Here is an 18,583-nt window from a genome sequence, read left to right as displayed (position 1 = left end):
GCCCAGGGAGGGGGGGGAGCCTGGGGGGGCCGGCCCAGGGAGGGGGGGGAGCCTGGGAGGGGGGGCCGTCCCAGGGAGGGGTGGGAGCCTGGGGGGGGGGCCCGGCCCAGGGAGGGGTGGGAGCCTGGGGGGGGGCCGGCCCAGGGAGGGGGGGGAACCTGGGGGGGGCCGGCCCAGGGAGGGGTGGGAGCCTGGGGGGGGGCCGGCCCAGGGAGGGGGGGGAACCTGGGGGGGGCCGGCCCAGGGAGGGGTGGGAGCCTGGGGGGGGGCCGTCCCAGGGAGGGGGGGAGCCTGGGGGGGGGTGATCCGTCCATCCAGCAGCCGCATGAGTCAGGAGCAGATCCGGGCCGCTGGAGCCGGGGTGCCCCCCTCCCCCGTGCCCGCGGGTCCCCTCCCTCGGCCGGTGACATCACCGCATTCCGGTCCCCGGGCTCCTCCCGCCCTGCAGCCGCAGTGACAGGCGAGCCGGGCCCGGGCGGCGGCGGCGGCGGCGGCGGAGGAGGAGGAGGAGGAGGAGGAGGAGGAGGAAGTGCGGGGCCTCCGCCCCCCCAGCCCCAGCGCCGCCCGCCCGTCCGTCCGTCCGTCCGTCCGTCCCCGCGCCAGGCCCGGGCGTAGCCAGCCGACAGTCTCGCCGCCCCGCACGGTGTCGGGGGTGGGGTGGGAGGGACGGACAACATGGCTGATGACTTCGGCTTCTTCTCGTCGTCCGACAGCGGGGTCCCCGAGGCGGCGGCGGCGGCGGCCGAGGAAGACCCGGCGGCCGCCTTCCTGGCCCAGCAGGAGAGCGAGATCGCCGGCATCGAGAACGACGAGGAGGAGGCCTTCGGGGCACCTGCCGCAGGCCAGGTGTCCTCGGCCCAGCCCGGACCCACGGGGGGCGGTGAGTGCAGGGGGGCCCCCCCGGGGGGCTGAGGGGACCCAAGGCCTCACCTGGTGGGGGAGACCCGGCCTGGAGGACCCCCCCCACACCCCACCCAGCCCGGGGGATGGGGGGAGATCGGGGATCCCACTGAGGCCTACCCCAGGCTTGGAGATCACCACCACCACCAGCGCCACCTGGGGCATGAGCCCAGGCCTGGCCTGGGGCTGACTCTGGGGACATTGTATCCCCACATCTGCTCCCACAAGGCCTGTCTGTCTGTCAATCCAACCCCCCCCTTCCCCCCCCAGTTCTAAGAGTCTCCTGATGGCCTGGCTGACCCAGGCTCCCACCTAAAGTGTCCTAGGTATGGACAGATCACATTGCTCCTGGGCACTTAGCTCTCATCCAGCCCTGGGGGGGTGGGAAGTAGGGGACACTGGGTGCCCCCAGAATGCACAGATCCTCCCCTGGGGACCACCCTGCGGGCCACTGGGCTGGACCTGCTAATGACATCCAATGGTTTCACGTACCATTACTGAACAGATGGCAGAGACAAACACAGACTCAACATGTACATTTCTTCTTTTTTTTTTTCTGGTACCCATCCTGGGCAAAAGCACTGTCCCTGAGAGCACTCTCCTATTGGAGCCGTAGCTCCACTTCTGGCTTTTTACTGGTTCCTTGGAAATAAGTGTCTCAAGGACTTTCCTGTTCACCTAGCTTTGAATCTCCCTTGGGAGATCTCAGCCTCTTGAGTAGCTAGGGTTCAAGGTATGAGCTACCAGCACCAAGCAACATGGCCACAATTTAATAACTAGTGCATGACATTTCACGATGTGTCTGAGTCACTAAGTCCTTCCCATCTTTTTGTTTGTTTGTTTGTTTGTTTTTGCCAGTCCTGGGGCTTCAACTCTGGGCCTGGGCTGTATCCCTGAGCTTCTTTTGCTCAAGGCCAGCACTCTACCACTTGAGCCACAGCACCACTTCAGGCTTTTTCTGAATAGTTTCTTGGAGTCATATGGCCTTTCCTGCACCATGATCCTCAGAGCTCGACTTCCTGAGTAGCCAGGATGACAGGCATGAGCCACTGATACCTGGCTAGTTCTTCCCATCTGGACTGTGTAGTCTTCCACATGCCTGTCTGAGTTACAGCCTGGTCAGGAATGGGGTACACAGGAACTTTCAGGGTTCTGTAACCATTAACTTAGGGGTTTCCCAAAGTTGGTGCAGGGCTACTATCATGGTTAGCTTCTGATCTCAGGGTACAGGACCTGGCTCCCTCAATAATACTGTGTTTGTCAGTGAAGTTCTTGCTCTGATTCTGGCTAGAAGGAATTACTTCTTAAAATATTTTAGCAGGGGGCTGGGAAGGTGGCTCAGTGGTAGAGCGCTTGCCTTGCATGCCTGAAGCCCTGGGTTCGATTCCTCAGCACCACATAAAGCAAAATGAAAAAAGCCGGAAGTGGCACTGTGGCTCAAGTGGTAGAGCGCTAGCCTTGAGCTGAAGAGCTGAGGGACAGCGCCCAGGCCCAGAGTTCAGGCCCCACGACCAGACCCAAAAAAAAAAAAAAAAATATTTAGCAGTGCCAGGCACTGGTGGCTCACGCCTGTCATCCTAACTCCTTAGGAGGTTGAAATCTGAGGATCTTGGTTCGAAGCTAGCCCAGGCAGAAAAGTCTGTGAGAGTCTTATGTTCAATTAACCAGTAAAAAGCCAGAAATGGAGGTGTGGCTCATGAAATAGAGCACCATGACTGAGCAAAAAATTAAAGGACAGTACCCAGGCCCTAGTACCAACACAATATACACACAGGTGTATATAGTAATATACTACATTTTATATGTATAGATGTATACTATGTATAATACATACTATTATTATATATTATATGTCATATATTACTCATATCTGTAATATTTATTATATATTTATTACATATATGGTATATATCACATATAATTACTTACATATATACTAATATATATTACATGCATACCTAATATATAGGTGAAAGCAAATAGATCTTATTTCCTGTTTTGTCATTTTTGGAGGGGTTTATGGGCTCATTGCATGTATATATATATATATATATATATGTATATATATATATATATATATATATATATATATATATATATATATAAAATGTTTATAATCCAGCCATCATGTTTGTACTCACTTGACATTTACTAAGCACCTACTTCATGCTGCGCCCACTGGGGGCGGGGGTTGCAGAAATGAAAGACAGTTCCCAGGGCTGAGGGGTTGAAGCAACTCTCTCCACTCCGTATGAGAAATGTAGCAAGCCCTATTGTAATATGAGGGATTGATGTGTGACTTTGATTCCAGGCTTCCCAGCTCTGGACTCCATGTTCTTTGAAATGCTGTGTTGAACTAGGCAATGGAGTGATCCTAGCTACTCAGGATCTGAGATCTGAGGGGTTTGAGGTTCAAAGCTAGCCTGGACAGAAAAGTCCATGAGACTCTTATCTCCAGCCAACCAGAAAAAAGTTGGAAGTGGAGGTGTGGCTGCAGGTGGGAGAGAGCTAGCCTTGAGTGAAAAAACCAAGCTAGAGCTCAAGGCCATGAGTTCAAGCCCTGGAACTAACACACACACACACATACACACACACACACAAATACACAAATGTTGTGTTACTCTTGGGAGATGCCTGAATGTGGCATTTGTGCACTCAAGGCTGGCACTCTATCACTTGGCCCACACCTTCACTTCTGGCTTTTTGATGGTTCATTGGAGGATAAGAATCTCATAGACTTTCCTGCTCAGGTTGGCTTCAAAGAATGATCCTCAGATCTCAGGCCTCCTGAGTAGCTAGGATTACAGGCATGAGCCACTGTACCACTGGATACAATATAGATCTTCTGAAACAGCGTCTCTTTGTCTGACACCCCCTTTCCTGTGCCCCAGGGAATTTCTGGGAACTCCCTGGCTAAGTTCTTGCACTGTATCCATTTATCCACACCCCCCTTGAGACCTCTCCTGGCCCAACCCTGCCTCCCTGGGTGCAGGCGCCCCTCCCTAAGGTTGCAGAACCCCATCAACAAGAAGGACCAGAGGAATTCAGGCTGAGGGCAGCTCTCCTGGTTAGAGTCAGCCTGGAAGGGCGGGGTCCTTTCTGGCAGGTTGGGCCACTGATTGGCCCTGGACCTGAAGTGACAGAGAAGATCAACCAATCATGTGCTTTCTTCTTCCCACCTGTTTGGCGGCAGTGTGTGTGTGGGGGGGGGGGGGGGAGATCTTCTCTGCTACCTTTCTGAATGGCCATCTGGGGACCTGGTTGGGGGTGGGAGGGTGCGGGGTACCCCAAGGGGAGAGAGGTGTTCCAGTCCCAGCTACAGTACGCTTCTCCCCTGGGTTAGATCACTGGCCAGCCTGGGTGCTGGCTACTTTGTTTCTATTTATTCCCCCCTACCTCTCCTCCTCCCCACCCCCCCATTCCTTGGGAAGGATCCAGAAGGGCTACATTTTCACACCCAGTTTTCTGGGCTGCAAGCCTGGTTCTGACTTGCTCTGGGCAAGTCTTGTTTCTCCTGCTGGGCTTTTTAGTAAGCACCTAGGAATGTTCTGGACTCATGTCTGCCCTTGTTCTGAAGGAAGCCACACACTCAGAACCATTTGTATTAGTGGCCTTGCTGCTGTCTCTGCTGGGTTCTGCTTACAGCCCCAACAGGATAAATGTGCGTTCATCACACATGGAGAAATCTGTGTACGGTGCATGTGGATTCCCAGAGCTGTCTGTACTCAACGGGGCTGAGACTGTTGCTGATCAGCCTGAGAGGAGTCAGCCTGCCTCTCCAACCCCATTCCAGTGTGCATGTGCTGCCACTGGAACTTGAACTCAGGCCCTGCTGCTCTACCACTTGACCCACATCGCCCCACTTTTGACTTTCTGGTAATAAGAGTCTCACCAACGTTCCTGCCTGGGCTGGCTTTGAACTGCCATCCTCAGAGCTCAGCCTCCTGAGTTGCTAGGATGACAGGCCTGAGGCACCAGTGCCCGGCTCTCAATCCCATTCAAAAAGGCCTCACCTGTAAACTCACATGCTTGTGAATGGAACCCGGGGGCCCTAGGGAGCAAACAACCCACGCAGGAGACAGGAGAGCAGGTGACAGGACAGGTTGGAATTCACCTTTGTGGTTGTCTGCAAAATCAATTAGGATTTATGTCAGGTGGGAATTATTATTATTGTTATTTTTGTGCCAGTCTTGGGGCTTGAATTCAGGGCCTAGGCACTGTCCCTGAGCTGCTTTGGCTCAAGTCTAACACTCTACCATTTGAACCACAGTGCTACTTCTGGCTTTTTCTGTGTATGTGGTACTGAGGAATCGAACCCAGGGCTCCATGCATGCTAGGCAAGCGCTCTACCACGGAGCCACCTTCCCAGCCCTCAGGTGGGAATTTTTTGCTGTGGGATTCCTGATCCCTTACTGCAGTCTTTCTAGGCCCTGGGTCTTCAGGTCTCAGCTATATGAGGGTGCAGGGTTAGTTACCCCTCTGTGGGGTGTCTTGGCCCTGTGGCTATTTGATGGAAGGCACTGCAGGAGCTAGGAAGCCTCATAAAGTTAGAATGGGTCCCAAAGAGCAAGCAATGACCATTTAGCCAAGAGTCGCTGCTCCCTTATTCTTGTGAAGGAGTTCTTTGAAGCTGACAAGGACACGGTACCTGCCTCCAGGGTTTACAAGTCATTACACAAGGTGGGGGGTGGGGGTGGGGGGTGGGCGGGGACAACACAAGGCTTGCCATCTAGTATTTACACCAAAAGTGAGGCCTTTTCATACCTAGGGAAGTCGAAGAAACAGGTGCAGCCAGGTTCCAGTGCTTCACGCCTGTCATCTGAGCTATTCAGGAGGTGGAGATCTGAGGATCATGGTTCAAAGCCAGCTTGGGCAGGCCTTTCTGAGTAGCCAATGAACCACCAAAAGGCTGGAAGTGACGCTGTGGCTCAAGTGGTAGAGCACCATTCATGAGCAGAAAAGCTAAGGGACCAGTGCCTAGGCCCTGAGTTTAATCTCCAATACTGGCACACACACACACACACACACACACACACACACACACACACACACACACACTCCACTAATAAGAAGAAGCAGGTGTAGGCTTTCCAGAGGAAGTGACTTGGGAACTGGACCGTCCAGAGAAAGAATGGATCCACAAATGATTCTCGCCTTCATGCTTCTGATTTTAGCTATTCAGGAGGCCGAGATACAGAGGATGGAGAGAATCAAAGCCAGCCTGGGTAGAAAAGTCCTGAAGAGGGGCTGGGAAGGTGGCTCAGTGGTAGAGTGCTCGCCTTGCATGCATGAGACCCTGGGTTCGAATCCTCAGCACCACATAAGCTGAAATGGTGCTGTGGCTCAAGTGGTAGAACACTAGCCTTGAGCTGAAAAGCTGAGGGACAGCGCCCAGGCCCAGAGTTCAGGCACCATGACTGGCAAAAAAAAAAGTCCTGAAGAATCATCTCACAAACAAAAACAAAACACACAAAAAAACATTTTTTTTTTTAAAGAAAAACACAGCAGCCGGGCGCTGGTGGCTTATGCCTATCATCCTAGCTACTCAGGAGGCTGAGATCTGAGGATCACGGTTCAAAGCTAGTCCAGAAAGGAAAGTCTGTGAGACTCTTATCTCCAATAAACCTCTAGAAAACTGGAAGTGGTGCTGTGGCTCAACTGGTAGAGCACTCACCTTGAGCTGAAGAGCTCAGGGTCAGCCCAGGCCCAGAGTTCAAGTCCCATGACTGAAAAAGAAAAGAAAAGCAAAGAAAAATAGCAAACAGTGATAGTTCTATGGTAGAACACCAGCCATTCAAGCAAGTTGAAGAATTGTGAAGCCCCAAGTTCAAAACCCTAGTACCAGAAAAAAAAAAGAAAGAAAGAAAAAGAAAAACAACACCCACACCCACACAAAAAGATTCTTTTTTTTTTTTTGGTCGGTCGTGGGGCTTGAACTCTGGGCCTGGGCGCTGTCCCTCAGCTCTTCAGCTCAAGGCGAGTGCTCTACCACTTGAGCTACAGCGCTACTTCCAACACAAAAAGATTCTTTACGCTTGTATGTGTGGGGGCTGGGAAGGTGGCTCAGTGGTAGAGCGCTTGCCTTGCATGCATGAGACCCTGGGTTTGATTCCTCAGCACCACATAAGCAGAAAAAGTGGAAGTGGCACTGTGGCTCAAGTGGTAGAGCGCTAGCCTTGAGCTGAAGAGCTAAGAGACAGCACCCAGGCCCAGAGTTCAAGCCCCATAACCAACAACAACAAAAAGACTGTATGTGTGGGCTGGGAATGTGGCTCAGTGGTAGAGTGCTTGCCTAGCATGCATGAAGCCCTGGGTTAGATTCCTCAGTACCACATACACAGAAAAAGCTGGAAGTGGTGCTGTGGCTCAAGTGATAGAGTGCTAGCCTTGAGCAAAAGCAGCTCAGGGGCAGTACCAGGCTCTGAGTTCAAGCCCCGGGCCTGGCAAAGAAAAAAAAAAAAAGACCAAGCCTCGTGCTGGTGGCTTACGCCTGTAATACTAGCTACTCAGGAGGCTGAGATCTGAGGATCGTGGTTCAAAGTCAGCCTGGGCAGGAAAGTCCATGAAACTCTTATCGCCACCAGAAAACCAGAAGTGGCAGTGTAGCTCAAGTGGTAGAATGCTAGCGTTGAGCTGAAGAGCTGAGGGACAGCACCCAGGCCCAGAGTTCAAGCCCCCAGGTCCAGAGTTCAAGCCCCACGACTGACAAAAAAAAAAAAAAAAAAAAGACTGTACTCAGGAATTCCAGTACTCAGGAATCTAAGGTGGAAGATTATAAGTCTGAGGTGAACTTGGATCAATCAGATCCTATCTTAAATAATAATCCTGTCTTAAATAATGGTGGTGATGATGATGATGATGATGATGATGATGATGATGATGATGATAATCTCCAGAGACGGAAGCAGAATTTAGGGGAGTTGTGAGAGCAAGCAGGTCAGGATAAATGGGCAGAGCCAGATCTTGAAAGTTCTTCATAACCTGTACTTGAAAGGTTAGAAGTGCTCATTTGGCAAGAATGTCCTGAACCCCTGTTAAGTGCCAGTCAGTGCTCCAAGTACTCGGCCTGTGATGAGGAAAACAGGTACTAAGCACACAACCGAAGAGGTTGGGCTGTGGTGAGTATGGCAGGCTGATGCCACGGGAGAGCCAGAGCCGAGTTAGGTCTGGGACTGAGAAATCCACTAGGCCTTTTGTGTGTGTGTATGTGTGTGTGTGTGTGTGTGTGTGTGTGTGTGCGCGCGCGCGTGCACCGCGCTGGCACTAGAACTCAGGGCCTGGGCCCAGTTCCTAAGCTTTTTGTTGTTGTTCAAGGCTGGTACTCTACCACTTGAGCCACAACTCCACTTCCAGCTTTTTGGTGCTTCATTTGGAGATAAGAATGTCATGGACTTTTCTGCTGCCTGGCTTGGCTTTGAACTTAGAACCTCAGATCTCAGCCTCCCTGCGGAGTGGGGATGACCGGCCTGAGCCACGAACACCTGGCTGATGCAGGTCAGGCGAAGGGACCTGGAGGAGTCCCAGCGGATGGTGAAATCCAATCCCCATGGGAGGGGCATGGACCAGACAGGCCAGGTGCCCAGGGAGGACCTGGAGTCCTGTCCTACCAGATGCGGCGGTTTGCTCAAGGCTGGACCGGGGCAGGCAGAGACGCGCAGGGAGTCTTGCCCTGGTTGCCTGCACCCCAAGTCTGCAGCGCTTCTGCTTTCTCACCAGACGCGAGCTCCAGCCTCGCCGGCTTAGGTAAGGCGCTATTACTTGCCAGGTGATCTTGGAGACCATCACCCCTGGCCACTCAGTTTGGGATTCTGCAGATGCGTGGCAGAAATGGTCACCCTTGGGTAGTGATGCAAATCACTCGTGATCATTGCTGGGCAATGTAATGTGAACAGGCCAGATTTGAGGACCAGCGTTTGTGTGTGTGTGTGTGTGTGTATGGAGGTGCCAGTCCTGGGATTTGAACTCAGGGCCTGGACACTCTCCCTGAGCTTCTTTGGCTCAAGGCTAGCACTCTACCACTTGAGCCACAGTACTGCTTCTAGCTTTTTTGGGTAGCTTCTTGGAAATAAGAGTCTCATGGATTTTTTTTTTTTTTTTTTCTGATCAAGGTGGCTTTGAACCAGGGTCCTTAGATCTCAGCCTCATGAAGAGCTAGGATGACAGGCGTGAGCCACTGGCACCCAATGAGGACCAGCTGTGTATACATCTGTTATGTTCCCAGAGAAGGAGATCAGTGTACATGTGTGCAGATGTAGAGGGTGGCCGTAGATGCTAATGAAGAGCTACGCTGTGCTTGCTACAGGATAGACCTGCTTCCCCTCCGCCCCTCTTCCCCTCCCTGCTGTGTCTCTGTTTCTTTCTGTTTGCTGGCATTGGGGCTTGAACTCAGGACTTGGGCTGCTGTCCTTTGGCTTTTTCACTCCAGGCTAGTGCTCTACCACTCGAGCCACACCTCCACTTCTGGCTTTTCGGGTGATTCATTGGAGATGAGCCTCACAGGCCTTCCTGTCTGGACTGCCTTCAAACCATGAACCACAGACCTCAGCCTCCTGAGTAGCTAGGATGACAGGTGTGAACTCCCCTCACCAGCTGACCCGTCTCGGTTCTCTTTCCAGCAGGTTCTGAAGACATGGGGACGACGGTCAATGGCGATGTGTTCCAGGTAAGAAGAGCCTATGGTGGCCGTGGTGGGACACACCAAGTAGGTCTCAGTGACTGACAGTTGGTATCCTGATTCACTTAGAGCTCCAAGAGCTACTCATTGAGCCTTGGGTTGGGAGTGTGGAGGAAGCTGGTGATATGTTTTCTTGTCCTGTGAGGGGACGCAGGCACTGATGGGCAATAGCCTCAAGTTGTCTGGGGTGGTCTCTGGCTCCAGAGGGAGAGATGATGTTTGCCGACAATGGCCAACATGGCTCCTATTAAATGGGGTGAAGTAAGTGCAGGGCTCTGGGTAGAGCTGACCTGACCAGCACCACCAGTGATGGTTATGCATGCCTTCTGATCCAGAGATTTGATTTCATTTTGTTTACTTATTTATTTTTCGATCGGTCATGGGTCTTGAACTCAGGGCCAGGGCGCTGTCCCTCAGCTCTTCAGCTCAAGGCGAGCGCTCTACCACTTGAGCCACGGCCCCACTTCCCATTTTCTGGTGGTTCATTGGAGATCAGAGTCTCATGGACTTTCTTGCCTGCGCTGGCTTTGAACTGGGATCCTCAGATCTCAGCCTCCTGAGTAGCTAGGATTATAGGCATGAGCCACCAGCACCTGGCTTTTATTTTATTTTTTATTTTTTGTGCCAATCCTGAGGCTTGAACTCAGGGCCTGGTCACTGCGCCTGAATTTCTTTGTTCAAGGCTGGTGCTTTACCACTTGAGCCGCAGCTCCACTTCTGGCTTTTAAATGGTTCATGGGAGAGAACAGTCTCATGGTCTTTTCTGCCTGGGCTGGCTTTGAACTATGATCTTCAGATTTCAGCCTCCTGAGTAGCTAGGATTACAGGCATGAGCCAGCAAATTTTATTTTTTAAGAACTTTTTTCTCTTCCCCCCTTTTCTCTCTCTCTCTCTCTCTCTCTCTCTCTCTCTTCATTTCTTCTCTTACCATTAGAGAGGCTTAAACTCAGGGCCTTCTGCTCTCTTAAATTTTTCACCCAAGGCTGGTGCTATACCATTTGAGCCACTGTTCCACTTCCAGGTTTTTTGCTGGTTAATCAGAGACAAGCGTCTCTTGGATTTATCCATCCAGTCTGGCTTTGAACCACATGATCAATCCTCAGCTCTCAGCCTCCTGAGTAGTTAGGATTACAGGTGTGAGCCAGTGGCACTCTGGGTTTTTGTCCCCAACACTATATTAAAAACAAAACAAGGGGCTGGGAAGGTGGCTTGGTGGTAGAATGCTTGCCTAACATGCATGAAGCCTTGGATTTAGTTCCTCAGTACCATACACACAGAAAAAGCCAGAAGGGGCGCTGTGGCTCAAGTGGTAAAGCACTGGCTTTGAGCAAAAAGAAGCTCAGGACAAATGCCCAGGCTCTGAGTTCAAGCCCCAGGAGTGACAAAACAAAACAAAAACCAACAACAGCAACAAAAAAAAAGCATAAACTGAGCAAACCCAGAGCAGTAATGACATCTCCAGTACCCCACAGATGCAGTGTTCTTAGCCTATGTGAGCCTTATTCTCACCCAGTTTAGGTGGAAAACTCTAGATCCTTGGGGCTGCTGCATCTTCAGAGCCCCGCCCTATGGAAGAGTTGGCCTCCAGGATCTTGGAGAGAATAAACAATGCATTCTTATGTAACTGGGATGGGCTGGTACCTTTCACTGGAAAACTGGCCAAGTCCCATTTCTGGAAAATTACTCAAGTATAAGCAAGCTAGAAAAGTCAACCTCTAAGATTTCATTCAGCAGCTTCCTGACCAGTTGAGCCCAACAAAGCCAAAGAATGAATATTACTCTGTGTGTGTGTGTGTGTGTGTGTGTGTGTGTGTGTGCCAGTACTGAGGATTGAACTCAGGGTTTGGGCATCAGAGTCCAAGTTCCAGACTAGTGTGGTTACACATACCTGTAATCCCAGCACTGAGGAGACTGAGGTAGGAAGATTGTGAGTCTAAGACTAACCTAAACTATATAGCACTGTCCTTTTTTTTTTTTTTTTCCAGTCCTGGGGCTTGAACACAGGGTCTGAGCACTGTCCCTGAGCTGCTTTTGCTCAAGGCTAGCACTCTGATCCATGGAGCCACTTCTGCTTTTTTCTGTTTATGTAGTACTGAGGAATCAAACCCAGAGCCTCATGCATGCTAGGCAAGCACTCTACCACTAAGCACATTCCTAGCCCAGGACACAGCCTTTTTAAAAAAAAAACAAAACCACCAAACAAAAAAACAAACCAAAAGAGTGCTAGCCTTGAACACAAAAGTTCAGGGACAGTACACAGGCCCCAAGTTCAAGCCCCATGACTGGTGCATATACACACACTCACAAAAACCAAAACCTAGTTGGGCACCGGTGGCTCATGCCTGTCATCCTGGTTACTCAGGAGGCTGAGACCTGAGGATCACGGTTCAAAGCTAGCCCAGGCAGGAAAAGTCTGTGAGACTTATCTCCAATAAACCACTCAGAAAACCAGAAGTGGAGCTGTGGCTTAAGTGGTAGAGTGCTCACCTTGAGCTGAAGAGCTGAAGGACAGCGCCCAGGCCCAGAGTTCAAGCCCCGTGACTGACAAAAAAACAACCAAAATCTCTGTCCTAAAGTAGACCTGGAGATATTCTTAGAATCACAGAAGTACCTGTCAGCAGGTTATCTTAATGTTTCCATTGATTAGGAACTTGAGACTCAGAGAGGCAAAATGACTTGTGCATTCACAAAGGAAATGAGTCATTTCTGGACTTTTCCTCTGTTGGTTAATTTGATTCCTCTGATTTCTCCTTCCTGCCCTCACCACCCAGCCCTACATAACAATTGCTAGATTAGGCAGGATCTCGAGACCCCTTCCTAGTCACAGATAATTCTCTTTGCTAATAATATTGACTTCAGGACTGGGCACAGGCAGTTCATGCCTGAGATCCTACAGAGGAGACAGATCTGAATACTGAAGTTCTAAAGCCAGCTTGGGCAGGAAAGTCTGTCAGACTCATCTCCAATTAGTTACCAAAAGAGCCAGAAGTGAAATTGTGGCTTATGTGGTAGAATGCTAGCCTTGGAATAGCACCCAAGCTCTGAAATTCAAGCCCCAGGACTGGCAATAAACAAATAAATAAATGTGTATATATATATGACTTCAGGCATACTTCTTTTTGTGTATACTTCTTTTTTGCCAGTCCTGGGCTTGAACTCAGGGCATCTCTCATTGCACTGCTTTTTTTTTTTTTTTTTACTCATGGCTGGTGCTCTACTCCTTGAACCACACTCCAATTCCAGCTTTTATTTTATTTTTTACTGGTTGATTGGAGATTGGAGTCTCTAGAATTTATCTACCTGGACTGGCTTTGAATCAGGATTCTCAGATCTCAGCCTCCTGAGGAGTTAAGATTATGGGTGTAAGCCACCAGACCAGGCTCCTGGGCAGTTTTTGTGCTTCAGTCTTTTCTGGCAGCCTGTGCGCCACTAGGATGATCCAACTACAAATTTTATCCACCCTGCCCCCTCCCCCCCCCCCCCCCCCCCAAAAAAAAAGCGGCCTGAGAATAAGTTGATGCACACTTATTCCCAATCCATTAGGCCCTGACTAGGGTAAGGACAGAGATAGCACGCCCCCTGCTGGACACTTCCCCTGATTCTCAGGCCTCCTGCATAATTCTGTTTTCTCACAGGCTCCCATCATCTCCTGAGCTGCTTAGAGGAATCAACAGCTCAGCCTGGCTTAGCCTGAGCTAGTCAATCTGGAGGGGGGTGGGGGTGGGGTGGAGGGGGGGCTTCATCCTGCTGGCTGTCCCTGGCACCATAGCACACGCTTGGCCAACATGATCCACGGTGTGTGTGTGTGTGGGGAGGGGTGGCTCTCTAGGTCACGGCCAGCCCAGAGGCTCTCAGAAGCTGACCCAGAAAGCTGGGCCAACATTACCTGGTCCTGGTTGGCCTTCTGCTTTCCGAGTCACAAAAGCCATGCCATCCCGCACATAGGCTTATTTGTGAGTTCCGTTGGGCTGCCACTTCTTGCGATTCCCTGCTATGTTCCTGGAGTGGAATATAGTAATTACTCTCATTTGCCATGCTTGACATGCAAGCTGCCAAGGAAAGGACTTTCTCAACTCTTATCGCCCAGGGAGTGGTAAAATAGGGACTTAAAGGCCAGTCTCTGATGATTGTTGGTGGCTTACATATCATGCTAGCTACTCAGGAGGCTGAGCTCTGAGGATCAGGGTTCGAAGGCAGCCCAGGCAGGAAAGTTCATGAGACTCTTCTCTCCAATCCACTAGCCCCAAAATGCCAGAAGTGGAGATGTGGCTAAAGGGTAGAATGCTAGCCTTGAGCACAAAAGCTCAGGGTCAACACCTGGGCCCAGAGTTCAAGCCCCAGGACCAGGGATTAGGGAGAGAAGAAGGGCCACGGTGTGGAGTAGCTCAGTAGTACAGTTCTTTCCTAGCATGGACAAGGTCCCAGGTTCCATTCCCAAGTCAAACAATTTGGGTCCATATTGTTTACTCTGTAGTGAGGATATTCGTACCCAGTAATTCCCTTGGAATCCTGGCTCTGCTTCTTGTTGGCCAAGTGACCTTGGCACTCAGGAAGTAGAGTTTCTCTAGCTATAAAACAAGAGTAATAAAAGTCTCCGTGTAAGAATTATAAAGATCAAAGACACTTACCTATTTAATTGTAAGTACCATCATAATTTCAGGTCAGGCAGGCTTCCTGGAGAGGGTAAACATTAGGACACAGTACACAGAAAGCTGTTTCCCAGCCAACTTCTTCCACCCTGTCTCCTCCCCCATCTGGTGGCATCTATATAGTTAAAGAGCTTTCCAGCCAGATGCTGGTGGCTCACACATATAATCCTAGCTACACAGGAAGCTGAAATCTGAGGATTGCCAGTCTGGACAGGAAAGTCCCTGAGACCCTTATCTCCAATTATTCCCAGAAAAAGCAGGAAGTGGCTGGGTGTCAGTGGCTCACACCTGTCACCCTACCTACTCAGGAGGCTGAGATCTGAGGATCACGATTCAAAGCCAGCCCAGGCAGGAAAGTCCGTGAGACTCTTATCTTCAATGAACCACCAGAAAACTGGAAGTGGTGCTGTAGCTCAAGTGGTAGAGCTTAAGGACAGTGCCCAGGCCAAGCGTTCAAGGCCCAGGCCTGGCAAAAATAAATAAATAAATGCTTCCCAGGCTGGGCTCCACTGGTTCACACCTGTAATCCTAGCTACTCAGGAGGCTGAGATCTGAGGATCATCTTCTACTCTGAAGCCAGCCCAGGCTTCTGGGGTGTACTTTGACTGGCAGAGGAAACATAAAAGGTACAGCTACAGGGGAGCAAGAGGTCATCTGCGACTGTCACGTTGTCCTGATGTGGGAGGCATCTTGGTTCCCCAGCAGGAGCTAATGGACAGCAGGGCAGGTGTGACTGACCGGGCGCACTGTGTATTTATGTCCTAGGAGGCTAATGGCCCTGCAGATGGCTATGCTGCAATTGCCCAGGCGGACCGACTGACTCAAGAGCCAGAGAGCATCCGCAAATGGAGGGAGGAACAGAAGAAACGCCTGCAAGAGCTGGGTGAGGGCGGGGATACTGGCTGTGCTGGGAGTGGGCGGGGCTGGTGAGAGCCGGCGTCACGGGTTGGCTGATGTGCTGGGAGTGGGCGGGGCTGGTGAGAACCGGCGTCATGGGTTGGCTGGTGTGCTGGGAGTGGGCGGGGCTGGTGAGAGCCTGCTTCACGGGGCTGGCTGATGTGCTAGGAGTGGGTGGGGCTGGCTGCTGTGTGGGAGTGGGCGGGGCTGGGGAGAGTTGGTTTGCCGCGGATGCCTGCTGTTCTGGGAGTGGGCGGGGCTGGCGAGAGCCGGCTTCACATGGCTGATGTGCTGGGAGTGGGTGGGGCTGGTGAGAGCCGGCTCAATAGGATTGACTGCTGTGCTAGGAGTGGGCGGGGCTAGCGAGAGCCGGCTTCACGGGGCTGATGTGCTGGGAGTGGGCGGGGCTGGTGAGAGCCGGCGTCACGGGTTGGCTGGTGTGCTGGGAGTAGGAGGGGCTGGTGAGAGCCTGCTTCTTGGGGCTGGTGTGCTGGGAGTGGACGGGGCTGGTGAGAGCCTGCTTCACGGGGCTGGCTGAGGTGCTAGGAGTGGGCGGGGCTGGTGAGAGCCGGCGTCACGGGTTGGCTGGTGTGCTGGGAGTGGGTGGGGCTGGCTGCTGTTCTGGGAGTGGGGGGGCTGGTAAGAGCCGGGCTTCGCGGGATTGCCTGATGTGCTGGGAGTGGGCGGGGCTGGTGAGAGCCTGCTTCACGGGGCTGGCTGATGTGCTGGAGTGGGCGGGGTTTGTGAGAGCCGGCGTCACGGGTTGGCTGGTGTGCTGGGGATGGGCGGGGATGGGGAGTAGGCGGGGCTGGTGAGAGCCGGCGTCACGGGTTGGCTGGTGTGCTGGGAGTGGGCGGGGCTGGAGAGCTGGCTCGGCCGGGTTAGCTATTGGGATGGGCAGGGTCTAGGCTTGGGGGTCGTGGAATCGCACACTGCCCTAGTGTGGATGGGGGGTGGCGGGAGGGCGAGCTCAGGGGCTGCTGTCAGGGGCTCAGGGGTGATTACCGGGGCAGCCGTGCCCACAGCGAAGCTGCCATTCATTCTCGGGTTGGGTGGCAGATGCGGCCTCGAAGGTGACAGAGCAGGAGTGGCGGGAGAAAGCCAAGAAGGACCTGGAGGAGTGGAACCAGCGCCAGAGCGAACAAGTGGAGAAGAACAAGATTAATAACCGGTAAGAGGAGGCCCGGGGACAGGAGGAATTGCGGGGCGTGATGGATGGCGTTGGGGAGGTGATCTGGGGAGGCAGGAGCATCTTGGGAGGAAATTCTCCCTCAGGGCCCCAGGGTCAATGCCATGAGTGCCCGAGGAGGTCAGGGCCCTTGGGGCACAGGAGGAAGCAGGGTTGGGTGGGCAGATCCTCGGGTTTGATGGGCAAGCAGCCCACCATCTATCTCTGGCACTCTGTGTCCTGGTTAGGGTCAGAGTGGGCACAGGCCTGGCTGGGAGAATGTAGGATTTAGTACTTTTAGCCAGTCCTGGGGCTTGAACTCAGGGCCTGGGCACTGTCCCTGAGCTTCTTTTGCTCAAGGCTAGCACTCCACCACTTGAGCCACAGCACCAGTTCTGGCTTTTTCTGTATGTGAGGTACTAAGGAATGCTAGGCAAGCACTCTACCACTAAGCCACATTCCCAGCCCTATTATTATTATTATTGTGTGTGTGTGTGTCAATACTGAGGCTTGAATTTGAATTCAGGGCCTGGGCACTACCCTTTGGCTTTGGCTGTGTGTGTGTGTGTGTGTGTGTGTGTGTGTGTGTGTGTGTGTCTGTCTGTCTGTTATGGTGCTTGAAATTCAGGGCCTGGAGCACTGTCCCTGAGCTTTTGTGCTCAAGGCTAGTGCTATACCACTTTTTTTATTTTTATTTTTGCCGGTTGTGGGGCTTGAACTCTAGGCCTGGGCATTGTCCCTGAGCTCTTCAGGTCAAGGCAAGCGCTCTGCCACTTGAGCCACAATGCCACTTCTGGTTTTCTGATAAGCGTCTCATGGAATTTCCTGCCTGGGCTGGCTTTGAACTGCGATCCTCAGATCTTGGCCTCCTGAGTAGGTAGTATTACAGGCATGAGCCACCTACGCCTGGCTTGCTCTACCACTTGGAGCCACAGCTCCACTTTTGTTTTTTTTTGTTGTTGATTGGAGAAAAGAGTCTCCTTTGAACCATGATCCCCATATTTCAGCCTCCTGAGTAGCTAGGATTACAGACACGAGCCACCACTGCCTGACTTCCTTTGACTTTTTTTTTTTGTCCATTGTGGGGGCTGTGCAACCTTCATGGTACTAGATCTTTCTGGAAAGACTAGGAACTTGTCACAGTTGTATTTCAGAAATGAGGCATGCTGGGCTGTGGACTGGGCACTAGGGAACAAGAGATAAAGAGTACCCACCATGTCCTCAAAGGGCTGAGAGGAGAATCTCAAACATGTAAAGTGGATCTTGGAAACAGAGGGGCCACAGAAGCAAGGGAAGAAAGGAGAAGGCTGGGGAGAAATGCATGCATTTGGAGACTGGGGCTTTAAAAGCTGAGTAGGAGGGCATTTGAAGGAAAGGGCTGGGTATAAAAGAGTGCATTCCAGGCCTGGTAGGAAAGAAAAGATATGTGTTGGGCCACAGGAATTGGAGGGATATCAGAAAGTAGGACAGGTCAAGAGGGGCATCCTCTTGGGAGGGACCTGGCCAATGGAGAGCCTTGAAAGGTTTCCAACAGGAGAGTTGTCCAATCAGAACTAACTTCTAGCTAGGCCACAATGGCTAGGGAAGAGAGTAAGATTCCCATGTTCCTCTCTGGAGCCTTGGAGAGTTGCTGATTTTCCCAAGCCATGCTTCCTAACATGTTACTGACTGGAGGTACTAACGCTGTCTCTCTTTCTCTTTAACCCTCTGTCTGCTTGTCCTGATGTCTGTCTGCCCCCACCTAACCTCTTTCCCTCAAGGATCGCTGACAAAGCATTCTACCAGCAGCCAGATGCTGATATCATCGGCTACGTGTACGTGACTACTTTGCTGTCTGTTCAGGGAGCTGCAAAAAGGGGACAGGAAGCTGGGGGTGGGGGTGTGGTACATGGTTTGTTTGCTTACTTATATTTATTTATTTTTGTCAGTCATGGGGCTTGAACTCAGGGGGCGCTGTCTCTGAGCTCTTAGCTCAAGGCGAATGCTCTACCACTTGAAGCACAGCTCCACTTTTGGTTTTCTGGTGGTTCATTGGATAAGAGTTTCACAGACGTTCCTGTCTGGGCTGGCTTTGAACTGGGATCCTCAGATCTCAGCCTCCTGAGTAGTTAGGATGACAGGCGTGAACCACCAGTGCCCGGTTACTTTGGACTTTTTGATGGTTAGCTGGCGATAGGAATCTCAGGGCCTTTCCTGCCCCGGTTGGCTTTGAACCTTGGTCTTCAGATCTCAGCTTCCTGAATAGCTAGGCTTACAGGTGTGGTACCCAGCTAACACAGGGGTCTGGAATCTGCT

General features: G+C 51.9%; 1 protein-coding gene and 1 long non-coding RNA gene across 5 annotated transcripts in view; one reads left to right on the top strand and one right to left on the bottom strand.

Annotated features, from left to right (window-relative positions):
- Positions 1-564: 564 nt before the first annotated feature.
- The window catches only part of Cltb (clathrin light chain B), a 20,559-nt gene continuing 2,540 nt past the window's right edge, over positions 565-18,583 (top strand). Inside the window, exons 1-5 of one of the 4 annotated variants that reach the window (XM_042667079.1) lie at positions 565-880; positions 9,516-9,562; positions 14,989-15,106; positions 16,180-16,291; positions 18,049-18,102. In XM_042667079.1, the coding sequence (XP_042523013.1) occupies positions 676-880; positions 9,516-9,562; positions 14,989-15,106; positions 16,180-16,291; positions 18,049-18,102 (536 nt within the window). In that variant the 5' untranslated portion in view covers positions 565-675. The remainder of the gene's footprint in view (positions 881-9,515; positions 9,563-14,988; positions 15,107-16,179; positions 16,292-18,048; positions 18,103-18,583) is intronic. The other 3 variants (XM_042667076.1, XM_042667078.1, XM_042667077.1) reach the window with 3 other exon arrangements.
- LOC122096511 overlaps positions 14,866-18,583 on the bottom strand; it is a 20,332-nt gene continuing 16,614 nt past the window's right edge. Inside the window, exon 3 of the long non-coding RNA XR_006145324.1 lies at positions 14,866-14,877. This is a non-coding gene — a long non-coding RNA (uncharacterized LOC122096511). The remainder of the gene's footprint in view (positions 14,878-18,583) is intronic.

The sequence above is a fragment of the Dipodomys spectabilis genome, unplaced genomic scaffold (genome assembly GCF_019054845.1).
Source record: "Dipodomys spectabilis isolate Male_0828 unplaced genomic scaffold, ASM1905484v1 ptg000375l, whole genome shotgun sequence".
Lineage (NCBI taxonomy): Eukaryota > Metazoa > Chordata > Mammalia > Rodentia > Heteromyidae > Dipodomys > Dipodomys spectabilis.
This window is presented reverse-complemented; position numbering and strand designations above follow the sequence as displayed.